This window comes from Vulpes vulpes, chromosome 4 (genome assembly GCF_048418805.1).
Source record: "Vulpes vulpes isolate BD-2025 chromosome 4, VulVul3, whole genome shotgun sequence".
In the NCBI taxonomy this organism is placed as follows: domain Eukaryota; kingdom Metazoa; phylum Chordata; class Mammalia; order Carnivora; family Canidae; genus Vulpes; species Vulpes vulpes.
The window spans coordinates 80,084,344-80,108,749 of record NC_132783.1 but is presented as its reverse complement, the minus strand read 5'-3'; the positions used below and the strand labels follow the sequence as shown (position 1 = coordinate 80,108,749).

The following is a 24,406-nucleotide window of genomic DNA, read 5'->3' as shown; positions in this document are numbered from 1 at the left end:
CAGGAGCATCCAGAGTCACCTATCCTGGCCATCACAACTGGTTCAGGATGGGCAAATGATCCAAGTCAGCCAATCATCACCCTCTCCAACACCATCCCTGGGATCACTAGCACGGAGGCGGGGGGCAGGGAGGGCAGACCTTTGTCACTATATGGAAGACGTGGCCTTTGAATGCAGCCAACACACAGACTACAAGAATAAGAGATGGGTGAGTCCCAGGATACAGAAGCCAACTTACAACTAGATTTCCCAGTTATATGAACCTAAAATTTTACTTTTTGCTTACACAAATTTGAGTTAGATTTCTTTCATCTATAGCCAGAAGGCTCCTAAATTCAATATTCTTTATTAGGGAAGGAAGCCCCCATTACCTACTTGCCCTCCATAACAAAGGGCGTCTATTTTATCTCTGGTTGGTTCCCCAGTTAGAGCCGTGGTGTCCCGTCACCCCATTGCAGAGGCACCAGAGCCGCAGCCGTCTGTGGGCTCCTCCACATTTTGTGGGGTATTAGGGTGGGAGTGAGACAGCCTGCACTTGCTTTTCCCTTTTTTCTGCCTCCTCCCCCTGTGACATCACAGAGATGCCAGTGAATTCTGAAAAATTCTCATTTTTCCCCAGGGCTAGACCTACATGTTTAGGCCTGATGTTGGGCATCCCGGGTATCAGCCGGGAAGGGCCTTCCCAAAGAATTCTTACAAAGTTAGCTATTAGATGACACCAGCGTTAAGGAGAAGAAGGACCCACTGTAACTCTCACGGTGGTTTGCACTTTCCAAAGCACTTTCATTTGATCTTCTTGCAGCCTTGTGAGGCAGAGAAAGTAGGGTTGAGAATCCATTTTACAGATGAGGAAATGGAGACATATGGAGTTAAGTGACACCACCAAGGTCAGTCAAGTAAGAAGCAGCTGAGTGAGAGATTAATCCAGTGTTCTGTGTTTGGGTTTTTTTCGCCTCTTTTTAATGTCAAGTTCAGCCTCTTTTTTTATAGCATTGGGCTTCCCTCCAACTACCTCTTCAAATCTTTGGCCTCAACCTTCCTTCCTGCTCCTGCTGTCTCCTACTTGCAACTTCCCACATTTCCCATTTCCACCGAAGCCAGGAGAACCACTCTTCCAGAGAAGGCTCATTAAGCAAAACACCTGAAGGGCCCCTGGCAACTCTCCACTTTATGATGACTGCCATTATTCACAGCAAATAATGGAAAACAAACACAGGGACAGATGTCTTTCTTAAGTCCAGGTCGGCACTAGATGGAATACAGGGCAAACAGAAACCCCCCCTTCAGGAAATGCCTACCTTTGCCCTGCTCAATGAATTGATTTTGTGCGTGAGATACAAAGGCTTTCCTTCCATGTCTGCTAACCAGCTACTTGATGACAGTTCTACACCTTCATCAAAAACCCAACGAGAGGAAAAAATAAAGCAAGACGAAATAAGAGAAGGAGACAAACCTTAAGAGACTCATAATCATAGGAAACACACTGAGGGTCGCAGGAGGGGTGGGGGTTGGGGGGACAGGGTAACTATGTGATGGGCATTAAAGGAGGGCACATGATGTAATGAGCACTGGGTGTTCTATGTAACTGATGAATCACTGAACTCTCCCTCTGAAACTAATAATATACTATAGGTTAATTAAATGCATTTTTTTAAAAAAATTTTAAAGGGAGAAAAAAACCCAACCAGAACAAGAGACATAGATGGAAAGAATTTTTGAGATAATCCAATCATCTTCCCAGATAAGGATACAAAGACAGAGAAAGATAAGAGATCAGCCCAAATGCTATGGGAAAAGGCAGAATTTCTTTCCTTTGACTGAAAATAACACTATGTATATTTGGGGTCCTCAAAATGAACTGAACATACCACAAATCAAATATTTTCCAACTTTTCCTATGGGTAAGGTGCATGCTGAGAATCATGGGGCAGAAACAGTGAGATATTCATTTCAATTTACCCTCAAAACCTTTGCAATCTAATTGGTATTTCCAATTCTCTTACTGATAAATGAGAAGAAGAGAAAAAAGGGGAGGTTGCACAAACAAGATGCAGAGTGAGCCAGGTCTTCTGAGGGAAGCCAGATGCAGATGACCAGCTATCCCTGGAGATGGGCAGCTCTGAAAGGGGACCTTCTATTTAGGCCAAGTCACCAAAGTAAAAAGGCTTTGATATCTTCCTTCTTTTATTTATTATTCATACGGTTCCTACTCCAGAAAGGATATGCAGCAGTTAAAAGCCACTTTAGGGTTTTTTTTAAAAAAAATTAATGTATAGATTACCGAAGAACAATTAAAGAAAAATCATTGCCCATAAAAAATGTCCAAAGAGAGGGGGGAAAATAATAAAAATGTGCTGATACACTTCCAAAAAATCAGTAGAGTTTCAAAACTCTTGAGTCCGGTCCCCAGGGTCAAGGTCAGCAGGAAAGGAAAGGTTTATTTCTCCCTTTGACTCCGAAATCACACAGCCCTTAACAGGCAATCATCCCTCCACCAAGCTAAGTCCAAAGAGCTGAATCCTGAGTCCAACATATCCCTCAGTGGTTTGGGATTACCACTAATTCTGTCGCTGACTAATTATACAGTTAAAGCAGTGATTAACATTTAAAAAGGGAACAGCACCATGGTTTACCAGGCCTGAATTCTGACTACTCCAGGGGACCTCGCAGTTCTCCACTAATAAAGGAGTGCAGGGGACCTGAAGGTGGAGGCACTCCTGTCACGACCGCCGATCGACTGGGGTCAGGGATGTGAAGCCTTGGCATCAATGTCAATGCCTGCACGGGGCTGTAGGGTTCATTCCAAATGGAGTGCGGGTGCCAGGGCACATGAACTGAGCCCAGCCATGAATATTAGGAATAGATATAGGGAGCAAGCCTATATATAGTGTGTGTTAGGGCTGCACTGTGTCCCCCAAAAAGATATACTGAAGTCCTCACCCTTGGGACCAGTAAACCTGACCTTATTTGGAAACAAGGTCTTTGCAGATGTAATCAGGTTAAGATGAGCCCTTAGTGTGGGGCCGAATCTGATTAGGTCCCTGCAAGAGGGAAATGCCCTATAATGACAAAGGCAGAGACTGGAGACATGCAGCTGGCAAGCCAAGCAGCACCAAGGGCTGCCCACCACCACTGGAAGCCAGGAAAGACACAGGCAGGGCTGGGTGCCAAGTGCAAATGGGCAGACCCCGGCACCGCACAGGAAGGGGGTCCCTCAACTTCTGGGCTTTGGTTCCATCTCCTCATCTTCCTTCTATTCACACCACTCTGTGCTCCTCAGAGGCCCTAAATATTTGGCTGTATCCATACTGGAGAGAATAGAGAGGCTCAAAAGGAGGCGTGGAGCCCGGGCTGCTGGCTCTCGTTCCACCAACCCCAGGACAGCGCTCCCCGGCATGGCATGTTAGTCACCACAGATGTCATCACTCCGAAGACACCAAGGATCGTCAGACACGTCATTATTTTACATATCTCGGAGAAAGAACGAACGCTGCCTGCTACAATTTTAAGATGCAATGATAGCACGATGCACTACTGATTTCAGAGACATTCAAACTAAAAAGTGTCTCAAAATGGATGAAGTGGGTAAGAAAAGATCAAAGGTCAGGAGAAAAGGCAGGTAAGCCACGTTAAACGATTTCTTTTCTGCAGGACAGCTCAGTGCCTAGATAGAGTGTCTTGGCATCTGTTGTGAATGTCTGGGAGAGGGCTGCAGAGTGTTTTTCTCCAGTGAGTCTAAATTCTGAGCCTTATTTTAAAAAGGAGCTGAGAGGGGTAAATGGCTAGATTACTGACATAGTAACATCACACTTAGAGAGCCTCAACTCTGCAAATGGTTTCTGAAAGAGTAAAGGAGAGCACCCCCTGCTAACATATGGTCCTGGTGTGACATATGGTCCTTGGACACATTAGCCCTGGGCCAGTCACACAGGATCAGGTGCCCCACGGGCATCAGGTATCCCTCTGAGCTCTCCCAAGCAAAGCCAGAGCAGGGGCCCTCCGAGGGCCGCCCACACCCACATTACCGCCCATTCCTCCTCTTTTAGCTGGAAGCAGGCCCAGCCATGCCTCTCCGACAGAACTCTGCTAATCCTGGAGAGGCTCAATGCTCCTGGATGTGGGTGCTATCCAGAGCTGGGAGAAAGCAGGAGTGAACCACAAAGCCAGAGACATCAGGACAAAACCCAGGACATACCACCATCCCATCACTCTGATGACCAGAATTAGTCGTTATTAAAAAGTTAAAACTGCTGGTAACCAGCACCTCAAAGAAAACAAAAGGATGGAGGTGGAATAGGTTTCCAACAGCCAATTTCCACATGATACAAACCCCACCTGTGTGGCCAACAGAGCCAATGCCCTTTGTTAGCACCCAAATCTCACTGGGGACTCCTAAAGAGCACTATAGGTCCAGCAGGCCTTTCCCACCATGGCCAGTCTCTCTCCAACAAGCTGTGCCCTTACCCATCCTTTGTGAACACCAACAGTTTTCCTGACATCCATTTTGCAGGCTGTGTACCAGATGCTCCAAATCGAGGCTTGAAACAAGCCTCCAGAGCAGGGAAGAAACAGCGGACATGTGTGAGGGCCATCCTCTCAGGGCGTGGACTCCCAGCCTCTAGAGAAACTAGACTTCCCCATAATCTCTCTCCTCGCACACGCAGCAGATGAACCCCAGTCTAGAGCACAGAACACCCCTCCAAGCAGGATTCCTGGAAGTGTGCCAAGCTGGGGCTGGTACAGCACCTGCCCCTGAAAACTACTAGCTGCGGGTCAGCCAGACAGAATGGCCTCCACGGAGTGTGCTGAGCTGCATACTCTCAGCCTCCACTCTGCCAAGTGCAGGAGCTCAGCCCACTCCTCTGGGGAAGGGGTACTGACACTTCATGGGGAGCCCCCAACTCCCCTTTGTGGGGCATGAGCTACACAGATGCATGCTGACAAGAGATTTTTTTTCTCCATTTCAACCTCCCCTCACCATTCCTCTGCTTTAGGGGCTACTTTCATTTAGCATCTGTAAAATTTTTTTTACATGGGAACTTGAATCTCCCCTCTGAGTCCAATATCTAGCTGGCCACTGGGATTGCTACTTATCTGAAGGGAGGTCTTAGTGTCCTTGATGAAGAGATTTTCTTAAAATGAACTCTTCATTTGTTCTGGAGCCTTTCATGTTCTAGAGACATAAGGGCAACCCACACGGCATCTGTAAGGTCCATACACACTCCCTTTCTTATTGTTAACCACTAGACAGTCAGTCCAATGAGAGCAGATCAGCCTTGTCCAACCAAAGTATCTCTAGTGCCTGGCACACATTAGATGGATGGATGGATGGATGGATGGATGGATGGATGGATGGATGAAGGATGGATGGGTGGGTGGGTGGGTGGGTGGATGGAAGGATGAAGGATGGATGGGTGGGTGGGTGGATGGAAGGATGAAGGATGGATGGATGGATGGATGGATGAGTGGAGGAGTTAAGGAATAAATGAACAAATGAAAGAAAGTTGGAAGGACATTTTCACAAAGAATTCAGCTCTCAGAGCCCAATCTCTGGGTGAGAGACTCACCTGAACCATCAGGAATGGACCTTACAAATGTTGGCAACATCTTGACTGTGGCTGTTGGATTAAAATCTCGGGAGAGGCCATTCTTCATCTCCTTCTTGAAACGAGTCATGATGTCTATCAGAGTTTCATCAGAGAGCCGCATGGCATAGAGATACTTGTCAATCTAGGGTAAGGATAAGAAGGAAAGAGAGTGAGGCCAAGCCTGAAGAAGGTCGTTTCAGCTTGAGTCTAGCTGGGGAGGGACAGGACAGGGTGAGGTACCCGCCTGTCTAGGACAGTCCAGCTCCCACAAACTCTGATACACCACATGATGGGCAGTCATACAATGCCATGAGCCATGTCCCTCAAAGCAGTCTTGCAAATGCTCTGAGTCCCAGTTCTTCCTGTAAAACTAGGTAGCTCCAAGTCACTTCCAATCCTCCAATGTCACATGGAAGTTGCCTTTTTGATCCCAAGCACATGCCAGAGGTGCCCTAGCCCTGCACATGACTCCTTTCCTCTGTGAGAAGTAGCTGGCTCATCCTCAAATGGATGGCAGTGTCACCAAGGTTAAGAACAAGGGTGCCAGAGCTGGCCATGGTGGGGGGTGGGGGGTTCAAATCCCAACACCATCACTTAACAGCTGTGTGAATTTCAGTTTCCTCAATTGAGAAACTGACACAATAAATAGGACCTAATTCACAGATGGCAATTTTAAGACCTGATGGAATGCAGAAGTCCTTAGAACACAGAAAGTGCTCAATAAACATCAGCTATTAGTATTAACATGAGACAGTGGTGCTGGTGGGTTTCCTCGGGCCAGATTTCTAGGTAGGTGGAAACAGTGGCCAAAGGGCTGGAATTCTACAGGATGTTGGGTGGCAGGCCCAGAGCAGGGACTACTTCAACCCCACCATCCCCACGGGCCAGGGCCGGCATGCCCATACTTCCAAGCCATTCCAAGCACCCACCCAATCCGCTGCTCTTCCTGGGCGCTCCCCATTTTCCTCAAGGTACCAAGGCTCCTAACCTCAGACCCCCTAGGTTGTTACTGGCCATTCTTCCTTCGTATTATCTGCCCATTGAGTCTCTCAGAAAGAACTTATTGGGCACCTACTGTGTACCCAGCTCTAAGTCACCTTGTCTCACTCGCCATTCATTCTTTTTGCTCCTCTTTGGCTTAGGAAGCCCTGATAGCCATGTGCCTGGATTTCTCATTCCTGATTCCTGATTCCTCCACTGTAATGGTTTTCCATGTTCAATCTCTCTCCCTTCCTACCCATCCAGTATGTCACCACCACATTCACCTTCTTAAAGTACAACCCTGGTCAATGCTTTCCCTTGCTCAAAGCCTTGCCATGTCTTCCATGCCCGAGGCACCGACACTCTCCAGGTATGGCTTTGTGCTCTCTGAACTCGGGCCTCAACACCTCTACCATTCTTGATGGGTGCCTGGGCTTTCCCACCAAAAAGCCTTTCCTTCTCTTCCCAGCTATCCAAACGTTCCCTACCCTTCGAGGTTCAGATCCAATCTCACCTCCTTCCGCAGATGCCAGAGCTCCTCCGGCTGGAAACGACCCCTCCCTTAGCACTGATCTCCCCACACAAAATAACCTGGATCATAGCTTTCTGTACCCGTCACCTTTACCGTGTCTGCTCTGTTCACCTTGACCTCCCAGTGCCTTGCACGCAGCCTTGCACACAGAAGGCTCCCGTGGATGGAGAGACAGATTTATGACCCAATGAAGCCAAAAAGACCTTGATGCTTATTTGCTTCTGAGAATGGCATCTCGTGTTCACATTGCAGGGTGGCTGGAAATGTCCTGACTCAAGGACACAGAGTCCCCAGCCCTAGGTTATTTCTGCATATTTGGGGCCTGGGCAGCCTTCTCACTCTGGTCTCCATGCCCTGTGCTCCCCCAGGCACTGCCTGTGTCCTGCCTCATGAATAATCAGCACATTGGCAGGAGTCCCCCAGTGTCCTCTGTGGCCAGAGACAACCCTGCCCCCACCCCTAAACTCTTCTACCATGACCACCTTTTCCCTTCCCTTTTGTGATAAAGCAATGCAGAGAAGGGCAATCAGAAACCACCAAGAGCTAAAGTAGAAATTGCCAGAATCACGGCCCCAGGAGAAGACACGCTCTGTTCTACCCCCAAGACTGGCACCAGATCAGCAGAACTTGCTGTCATGGTGCCCACAGTCTGGTGGGGGGGAGGCAGTCACGATACAAGTGTGTGTGAGCAGCCACAGGAGCAGGAGTCTACTGAGAAGGCTTCCTGGAGGCGTGATGTCGGAGTGTGCATCCAGGCACAATCAAAAGCATGTGTGAAGGCCAAAGGCAAGGGAGGGGGTGGTCTGAGGAAGGAACGGAAAGAAATTCAATACAGATCAAGCACAGTGTGAGGCAACTAGAAAGAGTGTGAGGAACTAAACTGTGCGGGACCTCATAAAGCACATGAACAAATTTAGACTTGATCTCAAAACACAGTGAGCCTTGGGATGACTTTAACAAGTATGCAACAATGAGATTTGCATTTCAGAGAGATCGACTGTCGGTGAGAGAATGGGTGAGCGGGAGCAAGACTATGCAATAATCAATAATCACCACACTGCTACCCTAGCACTTGGGACACGTTCCCACTGTCACATTCCCCACCCCACCTTACATATGTCTATCTCCTCTGATAAAACATGAGTTCCCTAGGGAAAGGAACTCACCTGGTTGCCTGGCACAAAAGAGGAATTTAACTCATACCAAATGCTAGAATACTAGTTGATATTTATCTTACGGCTCACAGTATACGGAGTGCTTTCATATCCAGTATGTCATTTAACCTTCAAAAGAACCCGATCAGGGACACATTCTTGCTCCCCATCTTACAGATCAGGGTGCAAAAAGCAAAGTGATTAGTAGTTCAAAGACAGGGCCAAGAGAGTCAGGTCTCATACCTGCAAGTCTAACACTGCTCCCTATAAACGTCCCCATCCCTTGGGGAAGGCCAGTTCCCCTATTCCGTGGAAGGCAAGCCCAAGCTAAGCTGCTGAGGTTTTCCAGCTGGACAGGAAGAAGCTTCTAGAAAAGGCAAGGCTCTCTGCAGCTCCACAGCCATTCTGCCTCCAGACTCAAGGTACAGGTTAGCACGGGGACACAGATCCGAGAAAAAAAAAAAAAAGAGCCTAGAAGCTCAAAGGAGGAAGTAGGCTGGGGACACAGAAGACAAGCCAGCCCCCAAGCATCTATGGAGAGGGAGCTTTCCTCCTCTGGTTCAAGTTCATGAATCATTATGTGGGACAACTCCTTTTAGAAGAGATGTGGAAATGGGGGCCAAAAAGAAGGTATAAGTTGAAGCTGAGCTGGAAGTGAGCCCGAGGCCTCCTGGATCCCATCAGAATGGAAGTAAGCCCAGGGGAACCCTTTCCACCGGTCCTCGGGAGCTCAAGGAGCCTCTGATCCAGCATAAATGCTGGGGTCAGGGGTGGGCTAGCCAGGTACCCACTGCACCACCAGCCAGGTGGCACCCAGTGCAGGACTCAGTGGGTCCAAGCCATGTGGACCAGGGCCTGTTAAGCCATACAGGAAACATTGGTGCAAAGCGCAGGTCAAGAGACACTTGTAGAATATTCCCAGGGACCCAGAGTGCTTGGCGCCTCACTGAACAAGGGGTCCCGCTCCTCTTGTTTGGACCAGCCCTGCCTGGCAGCGGGCTGGGCTGCCCTGTCCACCTGGGAAAGTGGAACAGGCCATGGGTGGTGGGAGGGAAGAAGAGTGTCAGGCTAATCACTCCTGCCCAACACATCTCGGTACCCCCTGCAAGACACCCAGCAAGATAGCAGCTGTTTCTGCAGGAGGCCAGAAGCCCGGGAGCAGAGGATGGCAGAGGGATGCAGACCTGAGGAAGGATGACTTCTGGTCTTTGGCGCTTTGGCCAAAATCTATGGTCTTCTCAACTTCTCTATTTCTATCCCGTCTCCACAGCATCTCCACATCCTTCGTCTCCTCCGTCCTCCCTCCCTCCCTCTCACTCACACTTCCACAAACCACTGCTGCTTGGCTGCTCTGGCCCAACCCAGAGCCCAAAGAATCGCTCCTGGGCCTCCCCCCCCTTCCTCGACATTCTGGTGACAGGAGGGCACAACACAGCCCATCCTCTGGAGGCTGCAAGCTGTAAGCCTCAGCCTTTGGCATATCTGTCACAGGCCAGAGGCTCCCAGGAATCCGTGACAGGAACCCTCCAGCCCCTGAAGTGCTCCCTCTCACACGCAGTAGCTGACGCACGCGTGAAGGACTCTGGTCAAACTAGGAAGGGAACGGAGAGGTGCCAGGGGCTCCCAGATACCACATAGTGGGCTGGATCCCGCAGTCTCTTGGCCGAGACTGACAAGGACCCCCGTCCCATCTCCAGGCATCTTTCACTGTCCCCTGGAGGGAAGGTGCCCTAATACTGTGCCAACACTTGTCCTGGATGGTCCGTCTTGTAGACCAAGAAAGCCTGACCGCTCCCAGCAGCTCCAGAAGCTGGACCACAGCCGAAGCAGGACGGGATGCCAGAAGAGAGAAGGCAGGCTCACCAAGCTCCTCTGGCCCAAAGCTGTCCAGCTAATGAAAGAATCCAGGGGCCCTGCCCTGGGCTAAACCTCAAACATTTCTGGGCCTGACCTCAGCCCCACCTCCTGCTCCCAACAGAACATGTACAAAAAACCAATTCAAGACCAGACATGCCCAAGTGAACAAGCCCTTGTGGCAGGCGGCGCGGTAACCCCCGGTGGCCCAGGCATTTTGAGCCCCCGGGGAAGGGGGCAGGCCATGGAAATCTCTGCTTCTGTCCTGCACTCTCCTGCACGACCAAGAACGAGGCCGGCCAGCAGGTGTGACTGGAGGTGCCGGCACAGGCCTTTCAAGTGAACTTGCCAAGTGAGACGTTCTACTTGCAAAGAGAACTGAGTAGCTGGCAGTGGAAGGTTAAGAAAACTCTTGCTTAAGGGACAGAGCAGAGATTTCAACACCAGATTCACTTCTCTTTCTTAGGGGCACTGACTCAGGAGAGAACTGGTCCCGGGGGGTTGTCACTTTAATAATAGTTCGTATCTACAGAGGGCCCTGCCCTTCATACACAGGACTGTCACACATGTTATCTCGTCTGGGTGTCACAGAAAGAGGTGAAATGAGCTTGTGGACGCCAGGGACTGGGCATGAGGCAGGCGCTAACGTTAGCACCCCTTCCACCACCATGACCGGGGTAGGTAGGCAGGAAGCAACACTATCTCCATTGTATAGTAGAGAAAGCTGAGTCCCGTGACTCACAGCAGGTCTCATGGTTTGCTAGTGGCAGCCGGGTCTAGATTCCAGGTCTTCTAAGCCCTTGTGTTGGGCTTCTCCTTACACATTTCCATGATCTCTCACGTGGTGAAAAGAACAGGGGACTGTGGATTCAAAGACCGGGGTTCAGGACCTGCCATTTATTAGCTGTGTGACTTTGGACAAGTTACTTAACCTGGTTGAGTCTTGCCTTCCTCACTTTTAAAGTGGATGATAATGCTTTCACCTCAGAGAGCTACCGGGAAAATTGTAATACTGTGCCACGAACAAGGTAAACATCAAATAACGTTTCCCACCTTCCCATCTAAACAACCAAAAGGGAGGCCACCTCCCTCCATGCCTTGGCTAACTGGGAATCACATGTCCCTGACTCCTTTTACCTAGATACCTAGGAGAAATGCACTGATTACCAAACATTATCGACCCTTTCTATAGAAGAGGCTGCTAAAGGTAGAACAGCCATATGCCCCAAACCACGGCAACTTAAAGACTGACAAAATTCTTCTGAAACATTGTACTGTTTTATCAGGTTGTTTGTTTGTTCTTGTTTTTTTTTTTTTTTAACTAATAGTAAGTCATGGTAACAATAAGCAATATATACTTATTATTAAAAAATTCACCCAACCCATAAATACATGAAAGTAAGAAGTAAGAGTTCTTCCCCCAATCTTCCCAGAGAATTCCCGGCTAAGAGCTTTGTAGACTCAGATAGTTTTTCCACCTAAACACTCATACAATACAGAGCTTGCCTTTTTTATTTTGTCTTACAAAAACAGAATAATACCTGGGGGGAGGAGGTGGGAGAGGGGAAAAAATGGAATCATAATCACTTTATCCTTTGAAATCTTAACCCCAACTTCCTATTTATTTTCTCAAGGACCTGCCTTTAAGACTCGCACCACAGCCATACTGGATTTCCTCAGGACCCTGCCTGGTTCAATGACAAGGCACCGACAGGGTAATGTCTGCCTCTGGGTTTAATATCCTTAGGGACTTCAGTTTTTCCATCTGTAATGTGGGCATGCTCACACGACCTTGAACTATAAAGGCCTCTCTACTTTGCACAGCACTTTCACATACTGGTCCTTGAACTATCCTATCCAGAGAACCAGGACAGGTGTCATCACTTCTACTGCCCTGAGGAAAAATCAGAGGCCAGAGAGTTTCCTCAAATGGTCAAGGTGACCACTGGTGAGCAAGAGAACTGGGGTAGACACCAAGTCCCCTGGCTCCTGGTCCTGTGCTTCTTCCTCTATAAGCTTCCTTGCTCAGCCCAGAGAGGGAGAACCCAGGCCAGGTTCTTCCTAGACCAGGGAGATGTGGGAATGCGCATGGCATTAATGCCACAGCCCCATCCACTCTAGAAGCAGCATGGCTCCCTTGCTTCGCAGCAAGGCGTGCCACTCCTCATTCACTCTCCACCAGCCACGAGCTGTCTGACCTGTTCTCGTCTCCCTTCGCAAAACCCTGGGAGGGAAGCTGAAACCACAGTGGGCCTAAAGGTTATCCCCCTGCCGTGGCATGTGGTGGCCTAGCCCCCCTCCTCCTGCCCCTCGGCCAGGGTCCCAGCCCCTCCTCCCCGCTGCCAGGCTCCTGGGGGCCCAGCCCCACCTCACTGCTGTAGGGGACAGCCCAAGGAACCTGGGCTCCAGCCCTGCTCTTGGCACCTGGGAAGGCAGCTCCTGCTCAGCTCCTCGTGGCCACAAGAAGAGAGATTTTTACCCTGCAGGTTCCCCATAGGAAGCATCTTCCAGCACCCGCCTACCTTTCCTCAGGCAGCCTGGGGTCAAGAACCAATGGGGTCAAGAACCATTGGTTCTTGACCCCCCGACCCCCGAAGGCCCTTCCTCACGGATCCACAGGTCCACTCTGCTGGTTCAGCCCGAAAAGGGCCTCTCCACGCCTCACCCCTTCTTTCTCCCACAGTCCACCTCCAGACTCACCTCCTCCGAGGGGCATGCCATGATCTGCCCCGCCCAATACCAGCTGCTCCTGTCCTCAACATCCCCTTGGCCGTCAGCGTCCACTATGTAGGAATTAATTTGCCCTGGTGGACACATGGCCGTGTCAGAGCCTTTCCCAGGAGCTGCAGCGACACACACATGATCTGTGCCTCCAGCTAGTCTGTGAGCACCAAGGGGACCAGCACCATGCCTTCCAGGCCCTTCACGTCCTCTGCCAAGCTCTCGGGGTGTCTTTTTCACTGCCCTGGGTGCCTGCCCTGCTGGGCGGGAAGGCCTCTGGTGACGCCTAGCCAGGGAGGTCTCAGAAGGGTTTGCTGGCTCAGATAAGGACAGAGGATCCTCTTCCCTGAATGGCCCAGCCTGTCTCCTGGACCAGCCCCTCACAACAGCCTCCTGGGGACCCACATGGGGCCAACAGCCTCTCCCTCAGGGACAGAGTGTTCTGGGCGTTCTCTAGTTCTCTAACCACCCTCTCCCCACAACATCTGCATCTCAAGGCTGAGGCCTTGGACACAAAGCCCTACTGATAACCGAGATTCTCACTCCACTCTTCAGGCCTCCCAGAAACGGCTAAATACCTGGGAGTCACCAGAGGAAATGTGTTTGGGAAAATAAATTCCCCTTCAGAGGCTCCTGAAAGAGGCGTGCGCAAACATCACCAGAGCCAGGAGGATCCCTTCGGCATGTTAAAACATTATCAGGTTCTTTTCCTCAGGCAGCCCAGGGCCCTGACGGGGGTTCTTCACCTTCATCCACCATCTTTATGCAGCTCAACTGCGAGCTCCCTCTCAACGAGCATGGACTGGGCACTACACATTGTTCATACAACACTTCTGTTTACTCACAAAAAATCAGGAGGAAGATGGGATCCCTGTTCTTGATAAGAGACTGGGGAAAGGAGATATTGAGTATGGACAGGGCTCATGCTGGGCACACCAACCTATCCTGATCCAATCTGCACACTTGCCCGGTGGGCATGCGGGCGCCACCTTACATAGGCCTCCATCTGGGGCCATGAAATCAAGTGAAAGGCCCCAAGCACCCGAAAACCGTGCAGCTCCAGCTCAAGACTCCAAGCTTGACGCTCCTCCCCTCATTCCCCAGAATCCTCCTGCCAGGAGAACCAAGTAAGGGCCTTGAGGTCATGCCCAAGGTCCTCCTGGCGACCTTCATACCCACTAAGACCCAGTAATAGGCGCTTCCTGGTTGGTGAGAGAGACCAAGCTCTGGCTCAGGATGAGAGCAAAGCTGTCACACTGAACCAGCTCAAAATAAAGGAGGTACCCAGTGGCGTCAAGGGGAATGGAACCACCCTGGAATGTGGCAGGGCAAGAACAACAGGCTTAATTCTCAGCCTTGTGGTGGATGGCTTGGGCTGGGGCCAGCCTCCAGACTCACAGTTCCCAACGTCCCCAAGTACCTCCAGACAAGAGAGAGGAGAGTATCCAAACTGCAGTTTTGCTTTCACTGTGAGACAACCAGACCCTAAAGCCATGGGGTGCAAACAGGGCAGTGATGTGAGTAGACCTCAGGCCTCCTCCAGCTGCACTCACCATCCCTCCCATCACCTTGGACAAGTCACTGCCATCAGTAAAACAGCAACAAAGAAAACTGCCCTCTGGCCCTCATACATGGTGTAGGAGCTCCCTGGCACAGTGGATTACTCTCCCTGGCCATGCGTCTCACGGTGCCTATAGGTGTGTCCTGGGTGGCCCACAATGACAACACCTGGCATTCATACAGTTCTGTATGCTCTCCAAGTGCTTCGACATCCCTTCTCTAATCGGATAAATGAGCAGACAGCAAGGCAGGAATCATTTACTGCATCTGACAAATAAAGAAACTGAGGCCCAGAAAGCTTGCCGGCCAGCACCACACTGCTCAAGCTAGAAGGCTCTGTTGGAGATCATGGATTTCAGCCTCCTGATCTTACAGGTGAGGACAGTAAGGCCCAAGGACCCATTAGAACCCACCACTTTAACTACATAGTGTCTCTGCCCAAACTTTAGCCATAAAATTCATTATCTAGCAGAGCTCTGTTACATATGTCATTTTAAACTTTCTAATAGCCACATTAAAAAAAAAAACAGATGAAATTAATTTTAATAACATTTTATTTAACTCAATATATCCCAAATATTATTCCCACAGGTTAAGCAATGCTTTTAAAATTATTAATGAGCCATTTTACATTATCCTTTTGTCACACAGAGTCTTTGAAATCCTGTGTGTACTTCATACTTAATAGTACATCCCAAAGCAATCAGACTCACCATATTACAAGTGCCCAGTAGCCGTGTGTGGCTAGTGGCTCCTGTTCTGGACAGCAGCTCTAGCACCCCCATTATGGGAGCCTTGGGTGATGGTTTCTACCAAGGGCTACTGCAATGTACCACTTTGGAAGTGTACAGCCCTGGACCACGGTCCTAGTTCTGCATGTGTGGCGAGATCTTCCCACGGGTGTCAGACAGACCTGCGGCCCTACCCTGGTCCTACTGCTCTCTGGCCACCAAGATCACATCAATTTCACTTCCTGAGGTTCACCTGCCCCGTATGTAAAACGGAGGAAGAAATGGTTACATCCAAGCTTGCTGGAAGGACTCCACGAAATCAAGCATGTGAAAGTATTTACATAGAACAGAACTTTGCACAGGTGACAGTGGTGCCTTGACAAGGACAGTGGCCTGGGTCTCCTACTCCACCCCTCCCACTCATCCAAAGAGACATCAGAGAAGGCACCAGGAGTCACCAGAGGAAAGAGGTCAGATTGAGTAACAGGGCTGGGCAAACCCCAATCAAGGAAACTAGTATTAGAGGTTCTTCTTGAAGGTTAGGCATTGCCCTTGGTGGGGGTCCTCTTTTAAATGCAAACAAGGATGGGGGTGGAAGACAAATAGAAAGAGTACCGGGAGAAATTTGAAAAAAAGAAAAAGAAAAAAAAAAAAAAAACAGGAAATCCCTACCATTTCACTGTGAAAGACTTTAAGACTTTATTGGGCCAATTTCCTCCCCGAGGGGAGGGAGTTAGTCAACGCTGAGCAAGGGAAGAGAGGCATGGGGTGAGCAAGCAAAGCCAAAGTGCTGGTCTTGGGGAGGATGGGAAGGAGAGAAAAAGGCCTGGGGAATCTGGGGGGGGGGGGGGGGGGGGGCCTGTGCCTAGCTCTGTGTCATCCCTCAACTTCCTAGCCTCTGTTTGCCTAAACAACAAAATGGGAGGGTTGGGTGTGGTATGGTGGGAAGAACATGGGTTTCTGAGTCAGGGGACCAGGTAGTGTTCCTGTCCCTATTACTAACGAACTCTGTGGTCTCTGGCAAGTCACTTCACCCCTTGGGGGCCTCATTTTCCCCACTTCTAAATGGGGACGATGCCTTTCTCCAGGCGGATAAAGACAAGGCTCCCCCAGCAATGCTGCTCCTGTGCATACGCCCAAGAGGAATGAAAGCATACATCCACACAGGAAAAACATGCACACAAATGTTCACAGCAACATTCTTCCCAAGTGGAAATAACCCCAATGTCCATCAACTGACAAATGCATAAACATACAGTGGTACACCGATACAACTATTATTCTGCTACAGCATGGATGAACCTTGAAAATACGATGCTCAGTGAAAAGCCAGACATAAAGGCCACATATTGTATGATTCTATTTATATGAAATGTCCAGAAGAGGTAAATCCATTTAAAAAAAAAAAAAAAAAAAAAGGAAGAAGAAGAAGAAGAAGAAAGAAAGCAGATTAGTAGATTCCAGGGGCTGGGGGTAGGGTTAGATGGTGAGTGTCTGCTTAATGGGAATGGGGTTTTTTGGGGGGGGGGGTGATGAAAATATTCTGGAATTAGATGGTGGTAATGGTTGCACAACCTTGTGAACTACTTGAAGCCACTTTGTACACTTTAAAATGGGGAGTTTTACAGAAGTATTATACCTCAACTGAAAAAATAACAGGGCTCTGTCATTAGATTTGATGGGTCTGAATGCTGGCTCTTCTGTTTCCTATCTGAGCCTCAGGGTCTTTACCCAAAAGTGATAACAGAACCCCCCCTCACAGGGGCATCGTGGGGATATAATGCCTTCGGCAGTCCCCAGCAGTGAGTGTGACAGGCATTCCATGTTGGCTTCCATTAGTATTACTACTGATGATGAAATGAGGCCTGTGTTAGGAAAAAGCCAGACCCCCTAGTCGGCATTCAATGCACCCTCCCCTCCAAGGTCCCCTCCAGGTATCGGCGTCTGTGGCCTATAACCAAGCCTGGAATCAGATGAACGCGATCCGACATTTTCTGTCCCGGAGCAGGGACAGCGGTTTGCAAAGGGCTGGGCTGCACACTTTGCATCATTTCAGTTTTCCTGCCGTGGGGCACGGCCACCCTCTTCTTTTACGGCAGATAGTCTGAGAGAGGCTGCGGGCCTGAGTGTCCTCTAACAGAGCCTGGCACATTTAGGAGACTGATAAGCCAGCCTGCGGCTGGGTCAGCTCCACCCAGGAAGGGAGAGGGCAGGCGGGCAGAAGCACGTGTGCATTTTTAATTCCCGGAAAAGTTCAACGGATTCCCACACACACGGGAGCACGAGGGGCCACAAAGAGCCCTCCCCACCTTTCCCTGCACCTGGCTCCCCCTCCTTGGCCCAGCGGCAGTAGTAAATGGGGCTGGCGCCACTCAGAGTGAGAGCTGTCGACCTCACTCAGTGAAGCTTTGCAACAAGGGCTCTGCTTGATAAGGTAAACTAGGAAATAGCTAATTTTAAACTGCTGCTTGAGTGCTGTAAAGTTAATGGAAATGACTGGGAAGAAACAGACTCTTTAAAAATCATCTACTAAAACATGTTACAGGTTGGACCATACCAGGGATTGGTGTGGAACAGGAGGAACTTGTACAAACTTCTGAGTGGCAGGATCCCCGGGGGTGGCAATCTGACAAAATCTTGAAAATGGGAAGATGCACACACTCCTCCACCCAGCAGTTCCATCCCAGATATACGGCCCAGAGCCCGGGGAACCGCACGGGAAAAATCACTGTGGCACCGTTTGCAGTGTCAAACAGTAGAAACCCAAATCCCCATCAAAAGAATAGATAAGGGGCACCCTGGGTGGCTCAGTCAGTTGAATGTCTGCCTTTGGCTCAGGTCATGATCTCAGGGTCCTGGGATGGAGCTCCAAGTTGGGCTTCCTGCTCAGTGGGGAGTCTGCTTCTCCCCCTCCCTCTGCCTACCCCTCCACGCTTGCTCTCTAACTCCCTCTCAAATAAATAAAATCTTTTAAAAAATACATAAAGTATAAATTGTGAGGTATTCACACAATGTGAGAGCAAGCGGCAGTTTAAATCGATGAAGCACAGCTGTATGGATCAATATGGAAAAATCCCAAATATAGAAGGCTGAGGTAGAAAAGGCAAGTTGCAGAAGGGTACACAGAGTACAGCATCATTTACAAAAGCTTAAAACCGCATAAAGGAACACTACATACCATTTATGGATATATGCTATGTAATAAAGGCATAAAAACATGCACGGAAATGATAAACATCAAAATCAGGACAGGGGTGCTCTCTGAAGGAGAAACAGAATGGGATAGAAGATGGGAATGCAGGGCTTTCAGTCGAATCTCTAATGTAATTGTAACTGTGTCTGTAACTTCTCAAGCTCAGTGGTGAGTACACAGGTGTTTGTTAATCTCAATCTCATTCTTAGGCATCCTCAAATATTTTTTTTCTTTCTTTCTTTTTTTTTTTTTTTTTTTAATTTATGATAGTCACACAGAGAGAGAGAGGCAGAGACATAGGCAGAGGGAGAAGCAGGCTCCATGCACTGGGAGCCTGATGTGGGATTCGATCCCGGGTCTCCAGGATCGCTCCCTGGGCCAAAGGCAGGCGCTAAACCACTGCACCACCCAGGGATCCCATCCTCAAATATTTCATAATAAAATTTGACTCCTAAGTGTTGACTTGTGGGAGAGAGAATTAAAATACAGATTCCAAGTTAAATCATTAATATCAACAAAGACGGATTTTTCTCCTAGAGGAAAGAAGCAAAGGGAGTAAGTAAAAATAGCCCGCCGGACCCCATTCCAGATTTTCTTAAGACCTTGAGAAAGGCATGTCTCCCTCCATTGGACCTCCAGTCCCTGTTTCTAAATGAGGAATAAAATCCCTGCCTTGGGTCGGCAGCACACAGGGCAGGAGGCAGGACTGCAAGGGGGAGGTGTTGCTCTGGGACACTCAAGGGATAATAATACCTCCTGTCCTGACATCCTCATGGACGTTTTTGAAAGATGAAATGAAAGCATACACACAAGCATGTTAGCATACTTGTATGTATTATTAGATAGATGATAGATAGATAGATAGATAGATAGATAGATAGATAGATAGATAGACAGACAGACACACACACACATGATTGATACCTGACATGACTGCCATAAAGTGTTCTGGGATGCTCAGAGATAACAAACCATTAAAGAGAAACCAAAACTACATTTTGAGAACTATCCATCTGACTCTCCCTCACAAAGTTTCTAAGTATAATATTCCCATGTGTACACCTAGAGCCTGGCCTTAAGCCATTCCTAAACCAGTGATTTCCCACCCACGATCTGACCACTGGCCCCTAAATGCTCTCACAGCATTCTGTGCTTTGCACTTATCGTAAGCCAGTGAACCATTACTTATGTTCCAGGAGAACAGGGATCATTTCTACCAAGTTTATAGTTGTCACCCCAGCCTAGCATAGGACTCAAAATAATAAAGGACTCAAAGGTTTTCCAAAGAAACTATTGAATTCCCAGACCAGACTTGATTCTAAAGGTCCTCAAATAAATAAGCAGGTGCCAGCAGGCTCTGAGGTGTACGGCTGCCTCTCTATCCACAGGGGCATCCTCAGGCATGCTCAAGCTGACTCCAGTGGCTAATTCTATCAAGCAGGAATCCCTGATTGCAGACACACACGGAGACAGGACCAAATCAGTCTTTTTTGGAGAGAGCTGCCCATGCCATCTCCAGAAAACAGCAGGAGCGTGGGAGGACAGCACAGCATGGCCAGATGTGAAAGTCCCTGGTACCCACCCGGTTTCCCAGGTTACTCCCTCACGACAGTCCCAAATTATCAAACCAAATGAAGCATTAGGGCTTCTCTTGGGGGAAGAACTCCGAAAAACATCCAAGGTAGTGGGAACAAGGATTATGAGAGAAAGACTCGCCAAGGAGTGAGGCTCTTACCAGACATTTGTATAACATCAGATCAAAAGATATCTGAGGTCTTTTTTATAATTTTCTAACTATCCTTTCTCTCACCCCCTGAGCAATAAGCAAAGGGGATTTTTTTTTTTTAATGCTTGCTTTTGCAGCTGGGACACATGCGCTCTGAGAAAAAAAACGTGGGGACCCCTTTAACTGCTAGCATACTCTCCCCCACCTTCCTGGGCCAAGCACTCCTGGGTTCAGTTGTTGGATAAAGCACACCTGTTTGTTCACCTGCTAATGGGAATTATACAGGGTCACAGGGATCCCACTCAGAGAAAAAACACTGGTCACCATTCTGACAAACTTGGAGGAAAGGAAGCTAGTCCTGCCTTTTTTTTTTTTTAAGATGTTATTTTTAAGTAATCTCCACACGAAATGTGGGGCTCTAACTCAAAACCCTGAAATCGAGAGTCTCACGCTCTACCAACTGAGCCAGCCAGGCACCCCGGAAGCTAGACCTTCTCAAGAGGGCAAGCTCTCACCTTGTTGGGCTCATCTTCTTCTCCCAAACAAAGCACTATGTGCACCTTCACCCTCCTCCAGGCTCTAACAGCTAAGCCAAGAGGAAGAAGCAGGCAAGATGATAGGCATGCTAAAAGTTACGGGGAGGTCAAAGGACCCAGCCTCTAGCTGCAGAACTAGCAGATGTCTGGGATTCTGATGAATGGAATCTTTCACAAGCACGCACGTGCCTTCCTTTTCCTCCTAAAAGCACTAGAAGAGTAAAAGGAAAATATGCCTTGTACTTATTTCAGTCTAGTGCCGGGACACGCTTTTCCCAGCACCCCATTCACCAATATCATGCAGATGCAGTCTGGTAAATGGGGCTCCATGCCGGGAAGGCAGACTCTTGGCCTGTTGCAACCTCAGATATATTTATGAGATTGAATTAGTGACATGTCTCATAGGCAATGGAGAGAGAAATGATAACCTTTTCATGATCACGTCTGTATCCTGAGCAATCCCGAAAAATCCTACCCTGGCACCATCCCCATCTTCCTTCCTCCTACCCTCAGACCAGAAGGCAAGAAAACGAATGAAGGTTAGTGGGGGATGCCACAGCTGTCTCCAGAGCCCCGGAGCCTGTCTAGGGCTGAAGGGCTGAATCATCATGGCTACCCACGCTGGCAGAGTAGGCAGGCGAGGGGCTGTGCTCACTGGGTCCCCACTGGGTCACAGGTAGGGCCCAATTTCGGCAAGAACAGGGCTTGGAGTCCTGCACCCCCACCTGGCCTTTTCACAGTCAGCGGTGGGTAGGAAGGGCTGCTCTCTATCAAGTCTTCCGTCCCAGGAGAGAAGATGCAATCCCCCAGCATCTGCACGGGTGGGGGTGGGGAAAGCTGGCTAGGCCACTGGAACAAGCGTCCACTAGGCTCTCAGGAGGCCCAAGAAGCTTCCTGGAGACCACACCCAAGGATGACAGTGCGATGCGGCCCATCATGCAGGCCCTCTGGCAGGAATACACACACACACACACACACACACCATGGGGAAGCAGTTCAAGAGGGTCCCCCATGGGGTGCAAGAAAGCCATCTCCTCAAAACTCTCCTTCGCCAATAATATTATCTGGTGGAAGCTTTGGCCTAAAGACCCTCCTCTAGCAATGTTCTGACGCCAGAAGAGGGTGGAGAGGGAATGTCAGAATCCCAATCTCAGTGCAGAAGGGATTTGGGGGCCAAATGATTCAGAAGTCACACACTGAGATGCCTCCAGGAGCCTGGTGGATAGAATTTGAGGGAAGCCACCACAGCAAGCAGGCGACTTTGGGGCCACAGTCAATACCGAGGGGCTGATCAAATAATTCTGAGTACCGTCCAAACCTTGACCCAACTTAGCTCCTGGAGGCCACACAAGCGATGGCCGGTGAGGATGGATGATGGAAACTTAGAAGGGTCTGTCTGGGGTCCCCCCTGACCCCAGTGTCTTGAGCTATATAGTGTGTGCCATGGGTAGGGAAAGGACAGTGAACTCATCGGTACCCTAACTTCCCTACTGTGAAACGGGAAGAATTTCAAGGGCACACACCACCAATCGAGAGAAGGTGAAATGTGCACAGAGGCATGCACAGCTCACAGAGCTCGGTGGCCAGAAGGAAGCTCCACAGCGTGGCACAGCAGTGAGCATGAGTCTCACAGTTGGACAACTCGGGAGTCACCGTTGCTTACAGCTGTGAGGGCCAGTGACACATTTCCAGGCCTACCTCCCAAGTACCCTACTCTGGTCCCCACTTGGCACAGGACCCAGGATCCAAGCAGCGTCCCCAGGGCCTTTGCCTTAGCACCTCCCCCTCAGCTGACTTCCAGGAGGAGCCCCTGTCAAGCTCCCAGTGGAGGGAGGGAGAGACCCGCCCTGGCTCTGCCTCTCACTCACCAGGTGACCTTGATGAGGTCACTGCCCTCAGCAGGCCTACTTCCTATTGTGCCAGCCGGGGCTGTCCTAAGGAGATAGGAAGAGAACTGAATGAACATCCTGCTGGCTGGCCCGGCAGAAAAATCTAGGCTTTACACTCCCGCCTCTCACCTGTAGGTATGTCCCTTGTTTGAACTCCAGTCAGACTGACTTTGTCCATCCCAGCTTTCCCCCAGCAGTAATGTCACCCATGCTGGGTGTGGGTGGGTCAGAAGCCTGTGCCAGGCCTAGTACTGATAAAATGGGAGCTCTTCCCCACAGCCCCGGCTGTTTCTTAAAAACCCGGTGGCAAAGCTGGCATAGGGGACAGACAGACCTGTAGGACCTGCCAATGGACAGATGTTTTATGAGAGGGACGTCAAAGCCAGCAAGCCCTGCAGGTAGGGAGATGCGGCCAAGTGCGAGTGCACACATGTCACCAGCATACATGTCAAGGCCTCTACCCGGCTCAGAACATCGGTCTCCCATCCCGGCTCCCTGCGCTGGCTGAAAATTACAGTTTAAGAGAGCGGTCACGTAGAGGAATAAAAAATTCCATTCAGACATGCGGCTCCGGACCCGAGGCCCTGTGAGCAAAGTTTCCGGTGGCCTCCGCGCCCCTCCCCGTTCCGGGAAGCCCGGCGGGTCGCCCGGGTCTCGCCGGGGCGCGGGCTTCTCGGCGGGGCCCCGGGGGTGGGATGCCCGGCCCAGCCGCCCCCGCCCCCGCCCGCCCCCGCCCGCCCCCGCCCGCCGCCCCCGCCCCTCCGCTGCAGGCCCGGCGGACCGGCCCCGGCGCCCCGCACAGCGCCTCCCCGCGCGGCCCCGGCGCCCGCCTGCCATCCAGAGCCCGGCTCAAGGACACCGCAGCGACGCCCCGCAGCCGAGCCGGGCCGGCCCGGGGGGGGGGGGGGGGAGGATGGAGGCGGCGGCGGCGGGCGGATGCCGGAACGCGGCGCGCGGGGCTCACCTTCTTGACCTGGTCATCCTTGAGCTCGGTGAAGTAATAGGCCAGGAGCTGCGCGGCGATCATGCTGGCGGGCGCGGGCGCGGGCGCGAGGCGGCGGGCGCGGGGCCGGCGGCGGTGCGGGGCGGCCGGGGCGAGCAGCGGTCCTCGGGCGGCTGCTCGGCGGCTCCTCCTCCTCCTCCGCCCGCCGCGGCTCCGCCCCCAAGGCCCGGGAGGCGGCGGCCCGCGCGCTCCCCGGCTCCGCGCGCCCGTGCCCGGCAGGGTGACAGCCGCCGGCCGGCCCACCTCCTCGGCGCCCATTGGCTGCCGGCGGCCTCTGCAGCGCGGGGCGGCGGCGGCGGCGGCGGCGGCGGGGCCGGGGCCGGGGCCGGGGCCGGGGCCGGGGCGGGGGCGGGGGGGCGCGGCGGCCGCTCCCTGCCGCTCGGGCGGGGGGGCGGCGGCGCTGCGGAGGCCCCCGCGGCCCGGCATCTCCCGGCACGTCCCCCACGTAGGGCGCCGGGCTCGGCCGCGCAGGGGCGCGCGTGGGGGCGCCGGGCCGGGGCGCGGGAGGAGGCGCCGCCCGACTCGGGCCCGGCCCCGGGAGCCCGGCGGATGCGGGGCCCCCGGAGGCGGGAGCAGGAGCGGGCGCGCGGCGCGAGCGGGGCCTGGGCGGGCGGGCGCTGGGGCCGAGCGGCTGCGCGGAGCCCCGGCCGGGTCCCCGCTCCCGCCGGCTCCTGCGCCGCGCCCCGGCCGCGTCCGCGTCCGCGTCCTCCGGGCCGAGCATCACCCGACCCCGCTCCCCGGCCTAATCTCCCGCAGGCGGATTTGTGTTGCCAAATCGAGAGCGACGCCCCACGGCCCCCGCCCGAGTCCCGGGCTCCTGGGGCTCCCCCGAGGGCGCACGCCCCGGCCCGCCCGCCCGCCCGCCCCCGCCTTCCTCTTCCTCGCGGGCGTCTGGGCGCTGCCCCAGGCGTCCCTCCGAGGTGCCACCTTTTTCACTT

The 24,406-nt window shown here is 51.4% G+C and overlaps 1 protein-coding gene across 2 annotated transcripts in view; it reads right to left on the bottom strand.

Moving 5' to 3' along the window:
- Window positions 1–23,610, bottom strand: part of HK1 (hexokinase 1) — a 66,528-nt gene extending 42,918 nt beyond the window's left edge. The window contains exons 1-2 of one of the 2 annotated variants that reach the window (XM_072756212.1): window positions 23,430–23,610; window positions 5,568–5,730 (exon numbers count right to left, since the gene is read on the bottom strand). In XM_072756212.1, the coding sequence (XP_072612313.1) occupies window positions 5,568–5,730; window positions 23,430–23,492 (226 nt within the window). In that variant the 5' untranslated portion in view covers window positions 23,493–23,610. Of the gene's footprint in view, window positions 1–5,567; window positions 5,731–12,809; window positions 13,318–23,429 lie in introns of those variants that run through there. The other variant, XM_072756213.1, reaches the window with a different exon arrangement.
- Window positions 23,611–24,406: the final 796 nt, after the last annotated feature.